The sequence below is a fragment of the Blennius ocellaris genome (genome assembly GCF_963422515.1).
Source record: "Blennius ocellaris genome assembly, chromosome: 2".
Taxonomy (NCBI): Eukaryota; Metazoa; Chordata; class Actinopteri; order Blenniiformes; family Blenniidae; genus Blennius; species Blennius ocellaris.
Window position 1 is genome coordinate 26280838 of NC_137651.1, and position 20538 is coordinate 26301375.

The 20538-nt window shown below is 41.6% G+C and overlaps 1 protein-coding gene across 1 annotated transcript in view; it reads left to right on the plus strand.

Annotated features, from left to right (window-relative positions):
* The window catches only part of nectin1b (nectin cell adhesion molecule 1b), a gene marked incomplete at its 3' end in the record, with an annotated part of 185891 nt that overhangs the window by 53084 nt on the left and 112269 nt on the right, over positions 1-20538 (plus strand). The window contains 5 exon segments of the mRNA XM_080504369.1: positions 4474-4612; positions 4614-4840; positions 6953-7252; positions 8683-8800; positions 14234-14385. Coding sequence (XP_080360495.1) covers positions 4474-4612; positions 4614-4840; positions 6953-7252; positions 8683-8800; positions 14234-14385 — 936 coding nt within the window.

Consider the following 20538-nt stretch of genomic DNA (forward strand, 5'->3'; position numbering starts at 1 on the left):
TGGAAGTTGGGCTTGACCTATTTGCCTGAATTCAGCTTTTATGTGGGTGTTTGGACAAAAGAGAAAAACCTTCTCGTGTTTTCGGAAATGGGCTGAAGTGGGCAGTCCAGCCAGAAAGCTGTAACTCCGCTTCATCTCTTGCTTTCTAAAGCCATGCGAACACAGCATTTAGCAGTTCAAGAAGAATGATATTTAATGAAATCACATTATGCATTTTGTGAAGTTTTGAAGTCTTCACACAGTGACTTCTTGCCGCCATTTGGGACTGACACAGTGCCAAGTACCCTGCTGCAGCTTTAAATATTAGACATTAATGAGTGCTTCTTCTAAAATATGTATTCAGCTCTGTTTGATCTTTGCCTTCCCCACTTTGCAGCAGTTTGAGGTGAATTATTCTGAACTTTATTTGACTCAGCCCCAAATGGATTTCTTTGGATGTGCAGTGGATAAGTACTGCTAAATGAGCCAATGCTTGTCTTGTGTTGGTTGTTGGCCAGTTCAACATCAATAAAAATAGCATAACATAGCAACTGTGAACTGACTTGCCAAATAGTCATCGTTTTATGGGAAAAAAAGCTTCCTAGTCTTATGGAGCTGGCGCCCTGTTTTTCAAGTGTGTTTTATATGTTTATATTGTACACGGTCCCTTTTAAATAAATAAATGGAATGAAATGGCATTGTTATTGTTTCAGAGCAGAGTCAGACTGATAAACAAAAAACTGGGGTGGATCAATGTACATTAGATTTAAAAGCTTTAGTTTTTTCCCCCTAAGAACAGAAATAAGTATCAATAACTAAAATATAAACAACACAAACGATTTGGTACTGACAATGCCAATCTATTCTGAAAGGCACCTTCTTTATATTTGTTCCCAGAACAAATATATACCAAGTCAAACAGCTTACATCATTTCATGGAACTCTTGAATACTGAATTTCATCACATTTCTAGTGAAGAGAGTGAATACTCTCACCCATTTGGTTTTTAAATATTAGAACCTTGCAACAAAGACTCCCCTCCAGTTTTGTCTTTCACTGGCCGTCGCCCCCACACCATAGTAATTTGACTGGAAGCAGTTGTTTGTGTGGTGTGGCTCCTCTTGCACAATGTCCATTGGCCATATGCAAACAACAGAAAGCACAAGCTTTCCCGTGCTGCCTGACAGGCCAGCTCCTATTGCTGTGAATGCTCCGTGCACAGCTTTTCTGTGCCGAGGCCTTGGGAGTCCCTTGCTATCAGTGCAGGGCCAGACGGTGCAGCAGCTGTTTTAATAGTGCCCCTTATGTCCCCTCTGATCCAAGTCAGCTCACCTGGTGTGAATCAAACCTCTTTTTTTTTTTTTTTTTTTTTTTTTTTGTTAATGTTCTGCCAGCTTGGACGTACGTCCTGCTTTGTTTGTTTCCGTGTCCCATTGCGTTTCCATCCAAAAACTGGTTTTCTCTTTCCACTGGCAACTTAAGGCAGTGTGTAGCCTCAGGTGTATTAAACCATGACTGTCCCTGCAGTCACCCTCTTGTCAGCATTAGAACAAAGCAGCAGCAGCAGCAGCAGCAGCAGCAGCAGCACAAACGGTAATGTCGGCCAGTTTCAATCCCAAAGCATACCTTCAAATCTCCCCAAAACTCCCGTCTTTGTCCCATCTCTTTCTTTTTCCTCTCTCACCAGCTTCGTATCTCCTCTACCGCACATAACTCTTGCTTTTCCCCCCACTTTTCTCTATGCACAACTGGCTCTCATAACCCTACGAGATTCTCCCTCGCTAATGCCTCTTGGTATGTATACATCTCTGCTCTTCTTTGGCTTTTCCCCTCTTTGCTGTGTACTCTGTAATTACAGCTCGAGTCTGCGTTCGGCCAAGGACTCATACAGTCCTTGAGTGAAAGGGGTCCCAGTGGGTGCCCCTAGTCCTCCACAGAGGGGATTTAGGCTCTGTGGCTATGTAATTATGCCGATTCCTCTGGTTTCCATTTGCGTGAGCTGCTGTTTATTTGGTTCAATGTGACTGCGGAGCATTGGGCTCAAAGAAGGGCAGAGGGAGGGTAGGAGAGAGGGGCTGCAGCCTTTCAACCAGCCGGACTCTGCCAGTATTGTTTTCCCTTTCAAGCGGGTGAGGTTTAGGCAGGTACATATTTATGAGCCCCCTCCCCACACACACACACACACACACACACACACACACACGCTTCCCTCCAACTTAAGATTAAACTTTAACGAGTGTTGTCACACAGTAAATTGTGTTTGCTATTTCAAAAAATATCATACTATTGCTGCCACAAGTGGTAATCTAAGCACTGATAAATGAAGTGGAGCGTTGCCCCGGGGTGCACAAGGACACAGGTGCTTCTCAAGGTACAGATGACAAGGTTGCCAGTCCTCTCTGTCAAAGTGTATTAGTAAATCAATCTGTCATCTTCAAATCCCCAATGTTTAAATCTCTATAGAGGGGATCTTGCTGATGTGGCCAGAAGGAAATGAAAGATGATGGGCATTCAGTAACTTCAAAAGGTTGTTACTTTGTTTTTTATTTTATGTTATTTGATGTCGGCAGAAAAGGCAGTATTCGAGTGAAAGGATATAACAATAGATTGGTATCGCCTTTCTCGGGTAATGCGCTGCTTTTGGGACATCATGGGCTTGCTGTGAAAGATGGGGAAAGAAAAACATTGTTAATCTTAATAGTCTTCCACCCCTAGTCTGCACCGCTTCCTTTAGCCATGTATGTATTGCGCGTTGACGTCCTTCGACCGACTACCTAGTGATTTAACAAGAAAAAATAAAAATCTTCACTGTGGTCCATGCTGCTGTTGAGAACAGTTTGGCAGTCTGCACGCATACAACCTCCCCTGCTTTGTTGATTTACGTACAGTTAAAAATCGACTGCATCAGATATTGTATTCAGTGGGTATGCAGAGAAATGGATTTCTCTCGTGTGTCCTTACACATTTTAAAGCACCCAATGGAAACTTTATTTCTGAAGACGGCGATTATCCATCTTTGTGATGTAGTTACTCATTGTTAAAGTGCTGCTCTGCTTGTGCTGCATGTGTTTTAGCTCCAGTTCTCCTCTTGAGGCAACAGTATATTTCCTCACTGTTTATGACTGGATTTACTGGTGGCTTTATGACTTCATTGTGATTAACGGAGGAATTTTTGGCCTTTCCTCCTGTGGGTCCTTGTTGTATCCATAGGAGATAATTATAGCTGCGGCTGGTTGTAAATAGGAGCTCAGCTAGGGGTTGTCGGACCAGGAAATGGGACATTATCAGACTTTACCTGAAAGGAGTATAAATCAGAGCCGGAGATAATCAAGACGTGTTGAAGACAACAGGATACAGAAGCCCTGCAATGACACATCTGCTCAGTCAGCATTTTGTTACAAGCCCAGATCAGTTTAACATGAATGGTGCACTTGTTCTCAACACTTGAGTCAAACAATAAAAGAACCCACTGCGAGTATAGAAAGACCAGCAGTGCTTTTTTTTCTCTCTCAATTGTTCAGTCAAATACATGATCCATACGTCTTTCCTTTCTTGCTCTGGACCACCCATGCACCAAACCTCCCAGAAAGAAGCAAATCCTCCGCTCTGAGTGAGTAAAATAACCAAATCTGTGGCATATTTATCTATTTATGTGCTAAACTGGAATATGATATCAGTGTGACTTAATTTTAATCAGCTTATCATCTCTGTTATAGATAAAGCAAGGAGACTTTAAAGAAAATCTGACTCAAGGACGTTAACGGATGATTTTAAGCAAAGCAAAAAGGGCCACATGAGAAAGAAGTAAATCTGAAGCTTTAATTTAATGTGAGACCAGCGTACGCACAGAAACACCCCCCCCCCCCCCCCCCCCCCCAAAAAAAAAAAAAAAAAACACTTGTGTGTTTAACTTGCTAATTGGCTTTTCCTTTTGCAACCGAACTCCTCTTTGGTCTAGTTAGCGAAGAAGAGGGATTTCTAGTTAATGTGTGGGTTCTCAATGTTGTAAGTACCTACATAGAACCCCACTTTTTTCTTCTTTTTTTAATGGGAGCCCGAGGCAGGCATTGAAGTGTTTGTGAATAGGAAGTAACTACAATTACAGAGGACTGCCCAGGGTGCTTCTGGGAAGGTGGAAGGCAGACGATGACTTGGCTCCAAGTCATTTCATTGGTACTCATTCATTAGTGGTGCATTGGTTCTTCTTTGTTCCATCAGAAACACTAACTTCATGGGTTGTGTATACATTGCGTGCTCATGATAAAGAGATGCTGCACTGTATGTGTGCCACAGTGGTGTGTGTGACTGGATCCATCATTTTGACTGCGAGTGCTGTGCGTGCATGTACTACCTACCAGACTGAATTGACTCCTTGACTTTCAGTGCATGTACTTCCTATTGACTGAAGTGCTTTGCTTGGCCTTGGACACTTGTTAATTAAATGTTTTTTTTCTACACCCCCCCCCCCCCCTTCTTTTTGTCTGCTACATTTAGCTGTAAATGGACAGATGGTACAGATGGACTCTGCAAAGTCTGGCTTTGTGGGTTCACAAGTGGAGCTGCGGTGCATTTTCATCAACAGCAACCCTCCCGTCAAGATCTCGCAAGTCACCTGGCAGAAGCTCCTCAACGGCCAAGCAGAACGTGGCCATCGCCAACCCGGCCCTGGGCGTGTCTGTGCTGCCGCCCTTCAAGGAGCGGGGCTTCAAACAGGCGGCAGTCCGTCACCGCACACCCTCGCTGGAGGACACCACCATCGTGTTCTCCAACCTGCAGCTGTCTGACGAGGCTGCCTACATCTGCGAGTACACCACGTTCCCTGCAGGCAACCGGGAGAACATGGTTAACCTCACTGTTTTTGGTAAGATTTGTACTGGAGAAATTAATTAGAGCAAACTACCTCAAGGATTTTGGTTATATTTGAAATGCAGACTGGGCATATTGTAGCATTTCAGCAAAAACAAATCCAAATTAATTGGTGCTTATTGAAGATTTTTGTTGTTTTGTTCATATGTTTTTTGTCCACTTCTCAAAAGTATGTCCAAGATCACATCTAATGGGAGAAGTATACATGTATTTTCTAAATCCAGTGTTGGGGATAATGTGTTTTAAAGCATTGTACCCCTGTATCATTACTATTTTTAGCAGTAGTAATGATCCCCCAATAGGAAATTAATAGCACGGTCAATTACAATTACTCAAAATTCACCCCCTTTGGCTCCCAATTTCGAACTTTGGGCACTCCGACTCTATGGAAACGGGGGGGGGGGGATGCTACTTTTCCGAAATGTTATCGTATCAACAAGAAACTTTTCTGAAACAAAAATGTTTCCACATTTTCCACTTGTAACGTTACCTATATAACTAATCTTCAACTTGATGAGTAAGTCAGTTATTAGGCTGACCCGCACTGTGCTGACAGCCAACATTATATGCATATTTTTAGAGATACTAACTAAGCAAAGGAAATCAAAGTACCTCCCAAGTTACTAGAATAATTCCTCTAATTTTTAGAGTAACCCATAATTGCAATGAAGAGGTAATTTGGAAGAAACATAGTTTTCTCTATGCAAACTCAGGATATTTCCAATGCAACCAGACCCCTACCATGGCGAGTGAGTCATTGGTCTCTTACAAGCTTCGACATGTTGCTGAACAAAGACAGTTCCGACAGAGCAGTGTGCAATTGTAGCACTGACTCATGCATGAGCAGATCCAATTTGAGCCAAAAAAGAAGTTTTAGATGTAAAGATCAGTGAAAGACCTATTTCCCAGGCATGTTTTCACTGGAGTGATAATTAATCAGAAGAATGTATGTAAATTTACTTTTTTTCAGTGACTTGTGGCAAAAGCAGAATATTTCTTCTGATTCACATCAAAATGGGATCAAGCTGACACCATTTTCTTAAGTGAAGTGCTGAATGAAAACACTTTGACAGCGCTGTGTTTCGACATTACAGGGCCACAAGGTTTCTTTAAAATAGGCTGCGCTCTTATGAAACACTTCAAAAAGCTTCCTTCTGTTCTTCTTGCTGTGTTTTTTTTACAGTTGAAACATGAGCGCCACCAACCTCCATGTTTAGGTGGAGTCTCACAATCCTGTCAAAGGAGACAAGCGTAGACTCAGCCTTTACAGATTTATGATGTCATGATTGATGCGTGGTGTAACACCAGCCCCAGTCTGGCCCAGTCGTCTTTAATAAAACAGGGAAGTGCTGCAGAAAGTCATCAATAAAAATGGCAGGTGAGACAGAAATCAATAAGGCCACTTCACAGTGTGTAATTTGGCTTGAATAGTCTCATCTTGCGGAGTGAAGGAGTGTTCGAGTTCTAGTTTATCTTGGGGAGATGCAGCTCTGAAAAGGTTGTGTGCTGACTTTAATTAGAGAGCTAATTAGAAATTAAGTGTTGGTGTGTTTTGCATTAAGTCCCAGTGAAAGAAAAAAAACCACTTGGCTTAAGTAGTCCCTGTTGCCAGAGCTTCTTAGTCAACTCCGAGTCCCCATTTTGTGTCACTGAGCCTCTGAGCACCTCATTTTAGGCTTCAGCGGCTCAGCGAATGTCGGGAAACCTGCGTGCAGATAACCAACCGGCAGCGTTCAAAGAGGCCTCTTCATATCCTATCTCTTTCAGTTGTGGATTCGCTCAAGCTCTGGCCTGCCTTTTGATGTACTAAGAGTAGATTGCTAATTGGCAACTAACAAAAGATTCAAATTGGATGACTGCGCATTTGGTAGGCAAGTGGGTTCTACATCTGAGGGCTTTGACAACTGCTTTGGCTTTGAGGAGGGAAAGAGGAACAACTTTGTCTGATTTCACTTACAACACCGTTTCCAACTCAGCCCCCTTAATTTAGTTTTCCTCAGATGTTTGATTGTAGGTGAAGTAGACAAAATTTGACAATCAATCGAGATTCACTGCTTCTCTTGCATAATTGCCCCCCTTTTTTTTTTTCCTCCTCTGCATTCGACAGCTCGCCCCATGACGCGTATGACACTGACGACTCCCACGATCGTGGCTCGGCCTCAAAAGCGCAAGATGACCGTTGCCACTTGTGTGTCGGCGAATGGCAAGCCGCCCAGCGTGATCAGATGGGACACCAGGTTGAAAGGCGAAGCCACTTTCCAGGAGACGCGCAACCAGAACGGGACGGTGACGGTGCGGAGCAACTACGTGGTGATACCGAGCCGCGAGACCCACAAACAGAAGCTGACGTGCATCGTCACGTACAGAAACGAGAGGATCACAGACAGCGTGGTGCTCAACGTTCAATGTAAGGCGCTTTCCTACAACTCCCAATACGACACATCAATATTACACTGTAGTTTGCCATGTGGCACATTTTAGAGGGATTTTATATATATATATATAGAGAGAGAGATTTTAATTTTTTTTTTCACACAAACAAGCTGCTTCGAGCCTGTCTTAGTTGTACTTTGTTTACACCCTGAAGTAATGCGTGTTGCAAGGTGACACTGGTGCTTCAGTTTACAGTAAACATGGTGCAAAACAAGAAGGAAAAAAATGCAAATGAGCCTCCGCGAGGCACCTACGCCACCAGACTCCATCTTCATCAAGTTTATTTCGCTTTATTTTCCACATATTTGCATTCTGATTACAAATTACAATTCACACAAAAAACACGTGTGTTAAGTCGTTAAGTTAAGTTAAGTTTTAGTGAAATGCGGCCAACTTTTTAGTACTGTTTCACCTAATAAATTATTTTAATCTCTTGACTGGAGTCAAATGTCATGAACAGTCATCTGCAATTTATTTGCTTCTGAGTATAAAGACCACACGGGATGGAATGGACCATGCTGTGTCCTATAAACCTCATCAGTTTACAACCTGGAAGCCACATGTGGCTGTTTCCTGACGGGCTCATGAGAGCTCAGTGAAGAATTATGAATCGAATAACAATAGGTGCACATCAGGGGTGTCAAACATAAGGCCTGTGTTTCAAAACTGTTCCGCAAGACACTTGCCTGCAAAACCACCAATCAAATTTTAAAAAGGTTGTAAAAAACATACATAATGGAACAGCTATAGGAGGAGTTTAAATTTTATTTTATTTTTTTATTTAACTGTATTTTGCATCATTAAAACTGGCTTCACGTTGAGATAGTCATGTTTTCCCTGTTATTGTTTGGTTGTGTGAAAATGTAGACATTTTCAACACATATGCTCTGCACCACAACAACAACAACAAAACAAAAAGAAACGAAACCACTGTAAAGACTAAATTCAAAGGTTTATCACCTCACTGTTTTACCAGTCTGAGCCATTCAAGATGAGATCGGGCTTTATGTGGTCTCTGAACTAAAATGTATTTGACACCCCTGGTGCCCTGGTGCATATGATGCATGCAATCCAACTGCTTTGTCTTGTTTTTATAAGTAGTACAAATATGCTTTTGGGCATCCTTTTGTTGTGTGGAAGGAGGTTCTAGTATTGAGAGGAACCTGTGGGCTGGCCAGCTCTTTATGTCATCCCCTCAGCAAAATTAATTGCCACCTTCTCAATAGAAGCACAGCGAACCAAATGTTTTATCACTGTGGAAGTTTTTTTTTGTTTTTTTTTAGAGCGTTACTGTTTTAAATCTGCAACATTTCTTTTTGTGCCAAGTTTCCTTGACTGCCATAAGAGTTTGGGAAGTTTTAGCTGTAGAAGGATGAACTGACATCAGTGTGCCTTCTTTCACAGACGAACCTGAGGTGAAGATCGAAGGTTTCGACGGGAACTGGTACCTGAACCGTCAGAACGTTCAGCTGACCTGCAGGGCCGACGCGAACCCCCCGGTCACCATCTACCAGTGGAAGCTGTGAGTCTGACTGAACCGTAACAAAACCCCCTTAAGGCTCGGAGAGGCGAGACGGCATGTCTGCATGATGTTTTTCTCACGTTAGATTTTTGCACCCCCACCCCTCCCCCCCTCCCCCCCCCATAAAAAAAGGTGTTTTTGTGAAGCGATTGGGTGAACGTTTCACAGAAAAGCCTAGTTGAATGAGTCTGCACTTCACCAAAGTTTCTGTCAAGGCACGCACACACACACACACACACACACACACACACACACACACACACACACACACACACACACACACACACACACACACACACACACACACACACACACACACACACACACACACACACACACACACAGAGAGAGACACACGCACAAGAAAGCTGAAACTGCATCGCCTTCCTTGCTCCTGAACTGTGTCTCTGTTTATTTGTTTGTATATAAAACGTGTAATGAAGATAATAGTGGGACCCAAGGCGTCGCACAATAGGCCTCTTACAGAAACACACACACACACACATAGACGCACACCGATCTGCCTGATGGTCACAGATACTGAGAGATAAATGCAAACAGAAGACGGTTGGCTTTGCTTTGGGGGTTTTTTTTTTCCTCACTTTGAAGTTCTGAGGACAGTCATGCAGGTAGAAGTGTAAGAAAGCATCATTGCCAGTGCTGCTGCATTCTCCGCGGGGCAATGAGATTCTGGTTTTGTCCCTGACACGCTGAAAAGGAGGTGATAGCTGGAGGAGAAGCCGTGGATTAAGCGGGCATACCGCAAGGGTGACATCAGGGTCTTTTTCTCAGAGTATTGCTGCAAATGCATGAAGCAAAAAGGAGATACAAACACGATTTCAAGGCCTCGGGGCAATTGCTAAATCAACCCAGGTTTGATGTGCTCTGAGGAATGTTATGAAAACTGCTCATGTGAAAATAATAAATATACGCGCTGAGATATGGAAGGGATACAAGGAGAAGGCAGAATTGCAGCGATCGAAGTCTTTCGTGTGCTTAGAAATCTCTGCTTGGCTTTTTGAACATGAGGCCAGCTTATCACTGCTCCGAATTTAAGTATTTTATGGCAAAATTGAGAGATAAATGTAGCAATTTGTCCTTTAATTGCTCATTGAAGGGAAGGTTGAGAAATATGTCACTAGACTTGAGTAGATGTGGATTAATAGACTATTGTGTAGCTACTCCACAGACCCCTGTTGGATTTTAATGAGGCATAGGCAGTTTTTTTTTCCCTCCCCTCCTCTTCTGTTCCTTATTCGTAGATTTAGCTTTCAGGCCAGCAACACTGATATATATGTGTGTGTGTGTGTGTGTGTGTGTGTGTGTGTGTGTGTGTGTGTGTGTGTGTGTGTGTGTGTGTGTGTGTGTGTGTGTGTGTGTATATGTATATACACACACACACACACACACACAGCAAAAGAAAAAGGAGACAAGATGGAGACGCTTTATATTACAAGAAGCCAGGAGATTTAGTTAGATTGGGGAAGATATGAAATGAAGAGGGGGAGATGTGATCTAGAAAGACGAGGGCACTGTGCTGACAGATAGGAGAGGACGGCCATTGCTGCACTGAAAATGAGATGCCAAATCTGTTGTGAAGGTTCCCCTGGGCTGCACTGTGGAGGTCAGCACAAGGCTGCGACGGAACCATCCAGAGCAGGCTGGCAGGATTGCGTCACACTTAACTGCAAACACATATCCCAGAGGCGTCATCAAATCCAGGAAATATTGTTGTCTTTCATTCTGGACCAGTCAAGGCTATTGAATATGTAGGTGTGCAGAGTATTTCAATGCTTTTTGTGGCTGGATTGATTAAAACATTTTTTTTTTAAATCAACCTCTTCTCACACGGTGCCAGAACTAGGTTAATGGGGATGTTCACCGAAACAGCAGACGCTTGACTAGCAACGAGGAGAGGATCCGTTTTATTTGACCCTCATTGTTTGTTTTTCAGATGTTTTGTTCGTGGGGCATCTTTTCACTCGCTGTGCTCGTTTACCGAGTCTGTTTTAAGTGCCGACTGAAGCTACGAGGAGGCACGGAAACAGTGAGCTGGGAGAAAGAAAAAAAAATGGAGCAGAATTTGTTTGTATACAACCTTTTTAATCATGCGGTAGGATTTTAGTTTTATTTATATGTATATATGTGTATATATATATATATATATATATATATATATATATATATATATATATATATATATATATATATATATACAAAGCAGCATTATAAAGCAGTAGTATTACTCCGGTTTACAATGTGATTACTTCACACTCTGCTCTACTCTAATTAGCTGGCATACTTATCTCCATTGTGGAAATATGATTCTATTAATCATTAAAGGCCATACCAAGAAAACTGGTAATTTCTTCAGTAACTGATTGCAGTGGATGAGACCCATCAATGTCTTAACGACCCTTTTAAATGATATGTAATTCATGCTTTATTCTAACACAGCAAAATCTCAGACTGTAAAGCAACCACTGCTGAAATTAGGAAGGCTGAGGGAGGCAAGAGTGAAGCGCCGCACCTGCGGCCAGAAAAAAACCAACAAAAACATCTGATCCAAATAGCTCTTATTTGAAATAAGTTGATTACCGAATGATGTCAAAAACAACCAAATTCATGATTAAAGTTACATTTTAGAACACTTTCAGACCAACAGTACCAGGTGGATGGGTAATTAAATACACTGTCCTTTTTAGACCAGTTAACTATAATGTGTTAATGGTAATTCTAATATTCTCTCGTATTTTTTGTGTAATTTATTAGAAATGCTTTTCATCTTCAGGCTGTTGTTGTAAGTTAACTTTTTTGGAGAATCAGGATATGAAATGAGGATGTCATGGTCAACACACACACACACACACACACACACACACACACACACACACACACACACACACACACACACACACACACACACACACACACACACACACACACACACACACACACACACACACAGCCCAGCAAGTCATCAAAGAAGATGCATCACTCTCAAGCTGTTTGTTGGTCTCTCATTTTTCTAACCCTTAGGCTTCACACACACGCATGCACGCACGCACGCACACACACACTGAAATGTGTGGCAGACACCTCTGGTCGTGGCAGAATAGGCCGTGAATTGCAGTTTGCCAGCATTTAATTTCTGCAGCAAATCAATTGAGCTTTGCAAAACTCAGCACTTGATGGAGGCTCACAAGGCAACTGATTATTGAATTGTGACACACTGTATTGGGGGTTGTTTGCGGCTCCGTTGCAATTGCTTCGCCAAGGTGGCCGGTGAAGAACAGCTCGACCGCAATCTTTTCCATTACTTTTGTTCCGAACTGTGAATGGGAAAAGATTCTTCGAGCATTTTGGTTTTTCCATTGACAAGTCCTGAAATGTAACTATCAAGATTCTGAAGTGATGTTTGACTATTGGTGGAAAGAGGCCTGGACTTCTTGCCTTTCATTAATGTTAGTCAAATTGGCTGGATTTTTTTATTTTTTTTACATTACAGAAACTGGTGAGGGTTTTTATATTCACTTCGTGGGGATTGCAGTTTTTTAATCCTCCTTTACATTACAATGTTTTAAAGCAAGAACAAACACTAGTGTTTTGGGGATCTGTTTCTACAACAACAGTGCTTGGAGCCGCTGAAAACGGCTCTCAAGGTGAACTTTTCGAAAGCCTTCCAATTCTTTCTCCGTGGAAATGTTGCTGTGTAAAAACTCAAATTTCCTGAAATGAACACACAAAAACTGCATTTTGTCTTTCACGTTGTAAACAGGGCCTAAGCAAGAGGAGCAGACATCACACAACGCTGAGACCTGCCTTATTGCTGAAGTAGCATTAGCGTCAAAGCCATGCTGTGAGGGTGAATTTATAAACTCATCTATGCTCAAGGTTGCAAATGGAGCACTGCAGCTCCACATTATGTAGCAATGGTGCTATATGTAACAAGGTAATGCATTTTTAACTGATTGTATAATCACGCCACATTTTGTAATATCATTCTTGAACATATTTTGTAATAACTTGTTACATATTGCAACGGTTATTACAAAATGTGAGTTAAATGATTTAATAAATGACTTTATAATCTGATTTCTCCAAGGGGGGGTAAAAAAAAACCCCATAAATATATGTATTATATATATATATATAATATATATAATTACAATTTCTTAAAAGAAAAACTAGAACACCCACGTATTGTAATAACTGTTGCAATGTTTAACAAGTTATTATCGAATGCAGCAAAAGTTATAAGAACATTCGAGAATTTTATTACAAAATGCAGCGCTATGACATAATGAGGTGAAAATGTTTTGCTGTATTACATTTTGAACCATTATTACATAATATGGTGCTGCAAGGACAACTTTATTTAAATTCTCCTATGTATTTGCAAGAGAGAGCTAAAAATAGCTGCGTGTTGAAATTTCACTTTGGCCATTTTATACAAACCAATAATCACCCAGCATCTCACAGCAGTAAGACTAAAGGCTTATTTTATGGTATTCTAGTTGTATAATTCTTCTTATGCAGAGTCCATTCGGAGCAGCTGATGAAGCAGATCGAGGCGAAGGCGACAGGAAACGGCTAATTGTCATGAAATCTGATACGTTTAGCAGCCTGCGGGCGCCATGAAAGCGGTCCACATAATAGAAGGGAGGCTCGGTGCGTGTTGGCGATCCGTGACCTCAAAGTCTGCTGACCTGATCAAAGGACACGAGCGAGTCTTGAGCGTGGTAAAAGATAGCGAACCATAAAGACAAACACCTCAGGCAGGAGGAATGAGCCGCGGTTCTCAATGACAGCCCGGCGTTTGGTACGTTCTGCGTTTATCGCTTGATCAGCTGCCTCTCTTGACAGCTCCCCTGAGTTTTGAGTTCAGCCGTGTGAGCTGTGCTGTAGTTGAGGAAGCGAGCCCTTGCTTCCCCCCCCCACCCCCCCGCCCCCACCCCCTTCCTCCCACCACTGTCTGTTTTGTATTCTCCATGCCAAAAAAGACTATATCCTCCGGCATCAGCTATATCTTACCTGTGTGGACCTGCTGGGATTCCCTGTCCTCATAATTTTGTTTGGACTTGATGGATGATGGCTGAAATATAGTGCTGTCAAATATTCTTGGTATTTATCTCAAACCACACACACACACACACACACACCCACACACACACACACACACACACACACACACACACACACACACACACACACACACACACACACACGTGCCCTGTTCAAGTGTGTTTGGCACTGGGGACTGTATTTTTCATGTGTTTTGAATTGCTCTACAGCATCTGGGAGAAGTTTTTAGTTTTTCTTTTCTTTTCTTTTTGTTCTGTGGAGTTGGTGGCCTGTAGTAATTCTGCCTTTTTTTTTTTTTTTTTTTTACGGTGTATGCATTATTGCCTCTCCCTCTCTCCCCTACCACAGTTTGAATGGCTCCCTGCCCAGTAATGTGGAGATCAAGAACAACAGCCTGTTCTTCAAGGGCCCCGTGTCTTACGACCTGGCCGGAACGTACGTCTGCGACGCGACCAACGGCATCGGGACCCGCACCGGCATCGTGGATGTCAACATCACAGGTAGGTTTACGCTTTACGGTGGTCCCATTTGCTTTCTCTGCCGCTCTCTCGATTAACTCCGGCATGGCTTTATCAATACAGTAACCCTCTTAAATAATTTCACCTGAAAGCCCCCCCCAGAGCCCCTTTCTGCTCAAATGACGACCAATATCAGTGCACATGCACAGACCGGGTGATTGAAGCAGATTGCCTTCGTGTTTTCATTGTGAATTCAACTTGCCTCCACGGTGCTGCACCCTGCTGCACAGTGTGGCAGGTTAGATGAAGGAAAAGGAAAAAAAGAAAATAAAAGAAATGCCTCTGTTTGTGTATCAGTGCTCCACACACACTGTGAGATCAATCGCCCCCTCCTACCCTGCCCTGTTACACATCCAAGCGCATGTGTGGGAGCAATATAAAGCAGCTCTATTATCAGCTCCTGAAATAACATCAAGGAAATTGGGGGTTTGAGGTGAGGGTACTGTATTGATCATAGTTTGCTCGCATCAGACTCGCATTTCTCCGAACAGCTTGTCTCTTTTTGCAGCTTCGTTTGTCTTCTCTTCGTCTTCGTCTTCTTCTCCTTTTTTATGGGGAAAACAAAATGCCGAACAAAACTGCTTCAGTTTCCTTGCTTTCCACAATAATTGTTGGCACACACGCACTGTGGTCCCATTGGGGTTATTTCATCCATAGGAGACAATATTTTACACTCAAAGCCTCAGCGACAATGTCTACCAGATTCGACTTCCCCCTTACGTGTTACTGACGCTGGGATCTCCCTGCATTGGTACCAGCTGTGTGTGTGTGTGTGTGTGTGTGTGTGTGTGTGTGTGTGTGTGTGTGTGTGTGTGTGTGTGTGTGTGTGTGTGTGTGTGTGTGTGTGTGTGTGTGTGTGTGTGTGTGTGTGTGTGTGTGTGTGTGTGTGTGTGTGTGTGTGTGTGTGTGTGTGTGTGTGTGTGTGTGTGTGTGTGTGTGTGTGTGTGTGTGTGATTGGGAGACTGACAGTTTTGCTCTTGTTGGTTGTCGGACTGGAAAGACTTTCCCTCTGCTCTTTGTGCTGTTTGGTTTCTGGGAAGCCGGTTGTGTTTTAACTTGCATTGCTTTGCATGTTGACTCATGTTGCATCTCTTGTGTGAACTCAACAGCCGCTTACACTATCAATGCATATCTTTGTTGTTTTGTTTTTTGTTTTTTTTTTCCTCTCTCAGTTTCCTCTCTTTCTGTATTTTAGTCCTTTACTGAGTGACAGAGCTATGTAGGATGTGAGGTCAATACCTGCATTGTGACCAGCTGCCAGAGTAGGCGGGTTAGTGTGATGACAGCAGTTTTACATGCGCATGAAGAAGGAAGTCAATCTGCTCCAATGAACTAGTTGACATCAAAAACTGTACTACTTCTTTTTTTTTTTTTAATGCAAAAGAGAGGCACCGAGGCAATTTTCTGTTTCTGCTTTTCTGTTGATTGTTTGAATTACCAAACCACATTGGTGTTGTCCCAGTAGTCTTTCTGTTTATTCTCATCATTTGTCTACACAATTTGATTTAGCCAGAGAGGTGAGCGACATGGTTTAAGTACAGTTTGTGCATGTGTGACTTTAATCCAAGCACTTTTATGGGGGTTTGTTTATTAATGAGCCAATGAAATGAAAAACACATTTTCTGCAGTTATTTATCTTTGGTATTTTTCATTTATCTCATGTTTTGTGCTGATTAATTGTAAAGAAATGTATTAACAGTGGTCCAACTGGAGGCGATAGGTATCACTCATTCTCATTGTGAATGTTCACATTTAGAGCCTTTAAATTAAGGCCTGACAATGCCAATAACATCTGAATTACTTTGAGTTTGATACTTTAACTTTATTTAATTGTTTATTACCTGTTTTATTTTTATAAAAAATGTTTTTATTGGTTTTTTGTTGGGACAGTTGCCTTGATGTTTACACTCCTATCATGTCCATATCATTTTATTTAGTTAGTGAGTGGAATGATATTTGAAAAGATTCACTTTTAATTATGTCCATTACTTTTATTTATATATCTTCTATTTTTATATTATATCCAATGTACCTCTCTTGCGACACTCTTTCTTTCTTTTTAACAAACTAATTTCTCTCTTTAGAGGGCGAAAAGCCTGTCGCGCCACCCTTTTCTCCCACTGTTTACACTTATAATGTAAACACTTAATCTATGTGGTTTTGTAGCCATTTGTAGCCATGACTAAATTAACTGCAGACACCCATTTGTAATACTAAAAATTATTATACCTCTTAAAACAAGGGTGTGTGTCTTAAAGGGGTGAAACCAGTAAAATAGTGCCATAACAACCTTTAAATTGAAACTTAAAACAACAAAGAAAGATCTTTGTTGTGTTGTCGAGTATACATGATGAAAATGTCTGCATTTTAGCAACAACCAAACAAATACAATGGAAAATGACTACAATCTCAAAAGGAAGCCACTTTTAATGAAACCTTTTTCTGCAAAATACAGTGAAATGTCCCAAAAAAACCTTCTCAGATAGCTGTTGCATTAAGCTTGTTTTTATAAACTTCACCCTGACGGCGTGGCTTTGAAGCGAGTTTTCCAGCTTTCATCACAGCATCAACGATGTCTCAGCTCTGATTTTTTGTGTTCTGTTTGGTCCGATTTTATTTTTAAAAAAAAGAGTTTTCTTTGAAATTTTTACAATTTGCTTGGTAGTTTGGCAGGTTGGATTGGAGCCTCTTGTGGGCCAGCTTTGGCTGATGGAACACCCCCTCCAGTTCGAATAAAGCCCGGTTCAATTCCAAGCTTGGAGTGTCTTTCTGTGTGCAGTTTGCATGTTCTCCCTTTTAATGCATGGGCTTTTTCCTGGCTGTGATAATGTGATATTGAAGCAGTGAAAACAAACTTAGCTCTCCGCAGTAGGCTGTTTCCACCACCCTGCATGGTCATAGTCATATCTGCACATTTATTGTCACATATAATCTTTCAGTCACTTGTGATTATTGAGGCGAGTCAATTTTAATTTTCTACCTTACATCATGGTGCTGAATCACATCCTTAACAGTCAGTGACACACAATGCTCAGTGGTTTTTCTGTATTCTCCACGGTGATGATCTGACTGGTTGTGAGCCACAAGTATTCTTCACTAATGCTTGATCGCAAAAGTCCTCAATTTTTGAAAAGGGTGCAATTCCAGAGGGGAACCGTATGAGCATTAAAAGCATGTTGCCAGTTCCCATAGTAACGGTGACAAGTTATAAAGCGAACAGCCAGCCTATCGCACTAAAGTGCAGTACAGAGGCTCGGCTCCAACGTGGCTCTCCATCAAATTGCAGAATGGTTTGCAAAGAGTTAGATTGAACGCATTACTACAGTTTGGTGCTTTTGGAGGTAAACAAAGAAGCACACAACAGGCGTGCCTTTATGTCCCAAGCAGGTGCAACATGGGGCTGTTACAACAGGGTAATGCATGTTCCCCTGCACTTTCTGCTGAGGTTGTAAAAAGCAGACCTGTTCCCGTCCTAATGTGCATTTGTCAGCACAGACCAGGGCTCTGCGAGCCACGGCTCTTCAGCCTCTACATTACTGGCTCCCTGGGGCGCCGTGAAGTAACATGTAAATTGACTGCTTATGTTGTTTTAATATTGTTGCACAGGAGGCAATCTTTCAGGCACTTGTGTGCTAAAATATGTGTCACATCCCACATTTCCTGCCCTCAGCAAGCAGTGGATCTAAAAAAAAAAAAAGACATATTATTAGCTTGAACTGACTCGTTAACTTCCACATCTATAAAAACTAACTTACCTTTATGTTCATTATGTGAACATTGATAAGCATATTACAAAGAGAAGGGTTGAAAGAGATGCAAACATTAATGAATGTTATTTGTTAATCATTTTTTTTTATGAATGTTAGAAATAAATTCTAGTGTTTGTATATGTGTACACATTTCAGTTTCTACATTTTGAAACTCTAGCTCAGGGGTGTCTAACTCATTTTACTCTAGGGACCCCATGCAGTGCAATTTAATCAGAAGTGGGCCATATCAGTATTATAATGAATAATTAACTTGAATTGTAAATTTGTGTCTGTTGTCTTGCAAGAAGTATCAATATGTCATTAAAAAGTTGACATTTGACAAACTATCCTTATATAGCACATGACAAACCTGAAATTTGAATCAAAGACCTGCAGTTTCAACATTATTATTCTTGAGTTCACCATGTGCTTTACAACTTACAGATCACAGTGGATTGTTATTTTAGTGTACACATCCTTGAAGGCATAAAACATTTGGCCACATGCAGCTGCAACACCAAAAATGTAGTGGGTTAGTTGACATTATGATCACAATAACTTGTCAAATTCAAGAAATGATCGTTAATGTTTACATATTTTGACATCTGTGTAGTAATTCTGAGTACCTGAACTGACTCAACGCATAATACAAACTAAAGTTACTGAAGTGAAAATAATATGTTTATAACCCTGGGTGCCCCCGGTGGTCAAATACATGTACTGTAGTCAATGTCATAATTTCTCACAGCTGGCAAGTTTGGATTGGACTCTCTGCCTTCAATAGAAGGTTTGAGAACCCTGACATTGATCTGTTTGCTGTCACATGCCACTTCTAAGCTTTGCGGATATGTACAATAAAAACCTTTCCGTTGAGTTGTTGAGTTTGTTCACCTGAAGTTGAAAAAAAGAAAGTGTAAAAAAAAACAAGATATTGAAGGTGAACTGCAAAGTGTTTCGATATTTTCCACTAAGTACTCTTTGCATTCTTGACATTGATTGTGAGACATATGCTGATGCTACATTAACTGCAAAGGCCACTTTTGTGCTTCCCAGTAGATTAAAACCTGGCTGAGACAAGACACAAGAGCGAGCCCACTGCTGGCTATTGTTCAAGGCTGCAGCAGTAGCTCAATGAGCTCTGCAGAAAAGGACAGTGACCACTCCAATAGCTTTTATACACTTTTTAAAACATTTAACAGAGCTGGGATTTTCTTGACTAGTTCAAAACATGAAGTAATTGTTTACCTCCATTGTTAGTAGGAATGTTTTAATGGCCATCAGATTTAGAGCCCGTCAGGAGAGGCTCGTTTAACTCGAGTCAATAACTCAACTGGTGTGGCTGCTCTTTTTACCGGCAATAAACTGAATCAGAGCAGTGACGGATATGACACCTCAAGCTATCTGTTTAGCTCCTCATACCTCCCACTATTGTTCATAGTTTTGTCACTATGAGGACTAAGATGTATCCACATTCCCCCGAAAGTAGCTGCATTATACATGAACCTGGCAGAAAGGGCCTTTTGTTTTCATTTTGATGTAAATTTTTAGATCGACACAGCAATATTCACCTGCAGGAGAGACAACCCTGCGCCCTTTGTCAGGAAGATAAAATATCCGTGACAAGTTGTTTGTACCGCCGAAAAAAGCTATTTTCGCACTAGGATGCAACACTGATGGAGCACTTAAGGGGAACCGTATTTTAATCAAGCTCCTCACTTTTGGTGGACAGATTTGCGGGATCTCCATCGCAGTCACTTTGTCAGATAGTGTAGGCCACAAAGCACCTTGTTTCAATTGTTTGGGGATAGTGGCTGTAGAGGAGAGATGGCATCGGCTATGGTAAGTCACATGTGCTGCGATGGCTTCCTCCAAGGACACCTGTTCTGCAGATAGGGTGTCACTTGTCAGCATCTAATGAACACCTCTCCTGTTTTAATCAAACGTTGGAAAAAGTGGTAGTAGAGGGAGAAGGAATGGGCTTTACTTAACGTGCTTTTTGCATGCAGTTCAGAAATCTCCTGAGAGAAGGTTGACAGTCGTCAGATCTGATTAAACAGCTAATGTGAGTGGGCATCTGAGGCTATGTTAAAAAAATCCCAGACAATTAAAAGGGCTTACAATGAAGGTTGTTTTTGACAAATGGTTCTCAGCAGCTCTTAATGCTGTAATAGGAATGCCACTCAAACAGTCGGTCCCGTGAAGTGTGGCAGCTGAGAAAGCCACAGGAAGAGGACTGCACAATGTGGCTAAACCTCAAAGATCCTCCCTAACAGAAGAGTAAAAATTAGCCTTTCATTAGGATAATCAGCTTTTCGTCCATCACACTATGTTTTTGTGGCCCAGACGATCAATGCTGCCATCTTAAATTTCTTCCCAGCCTATAATA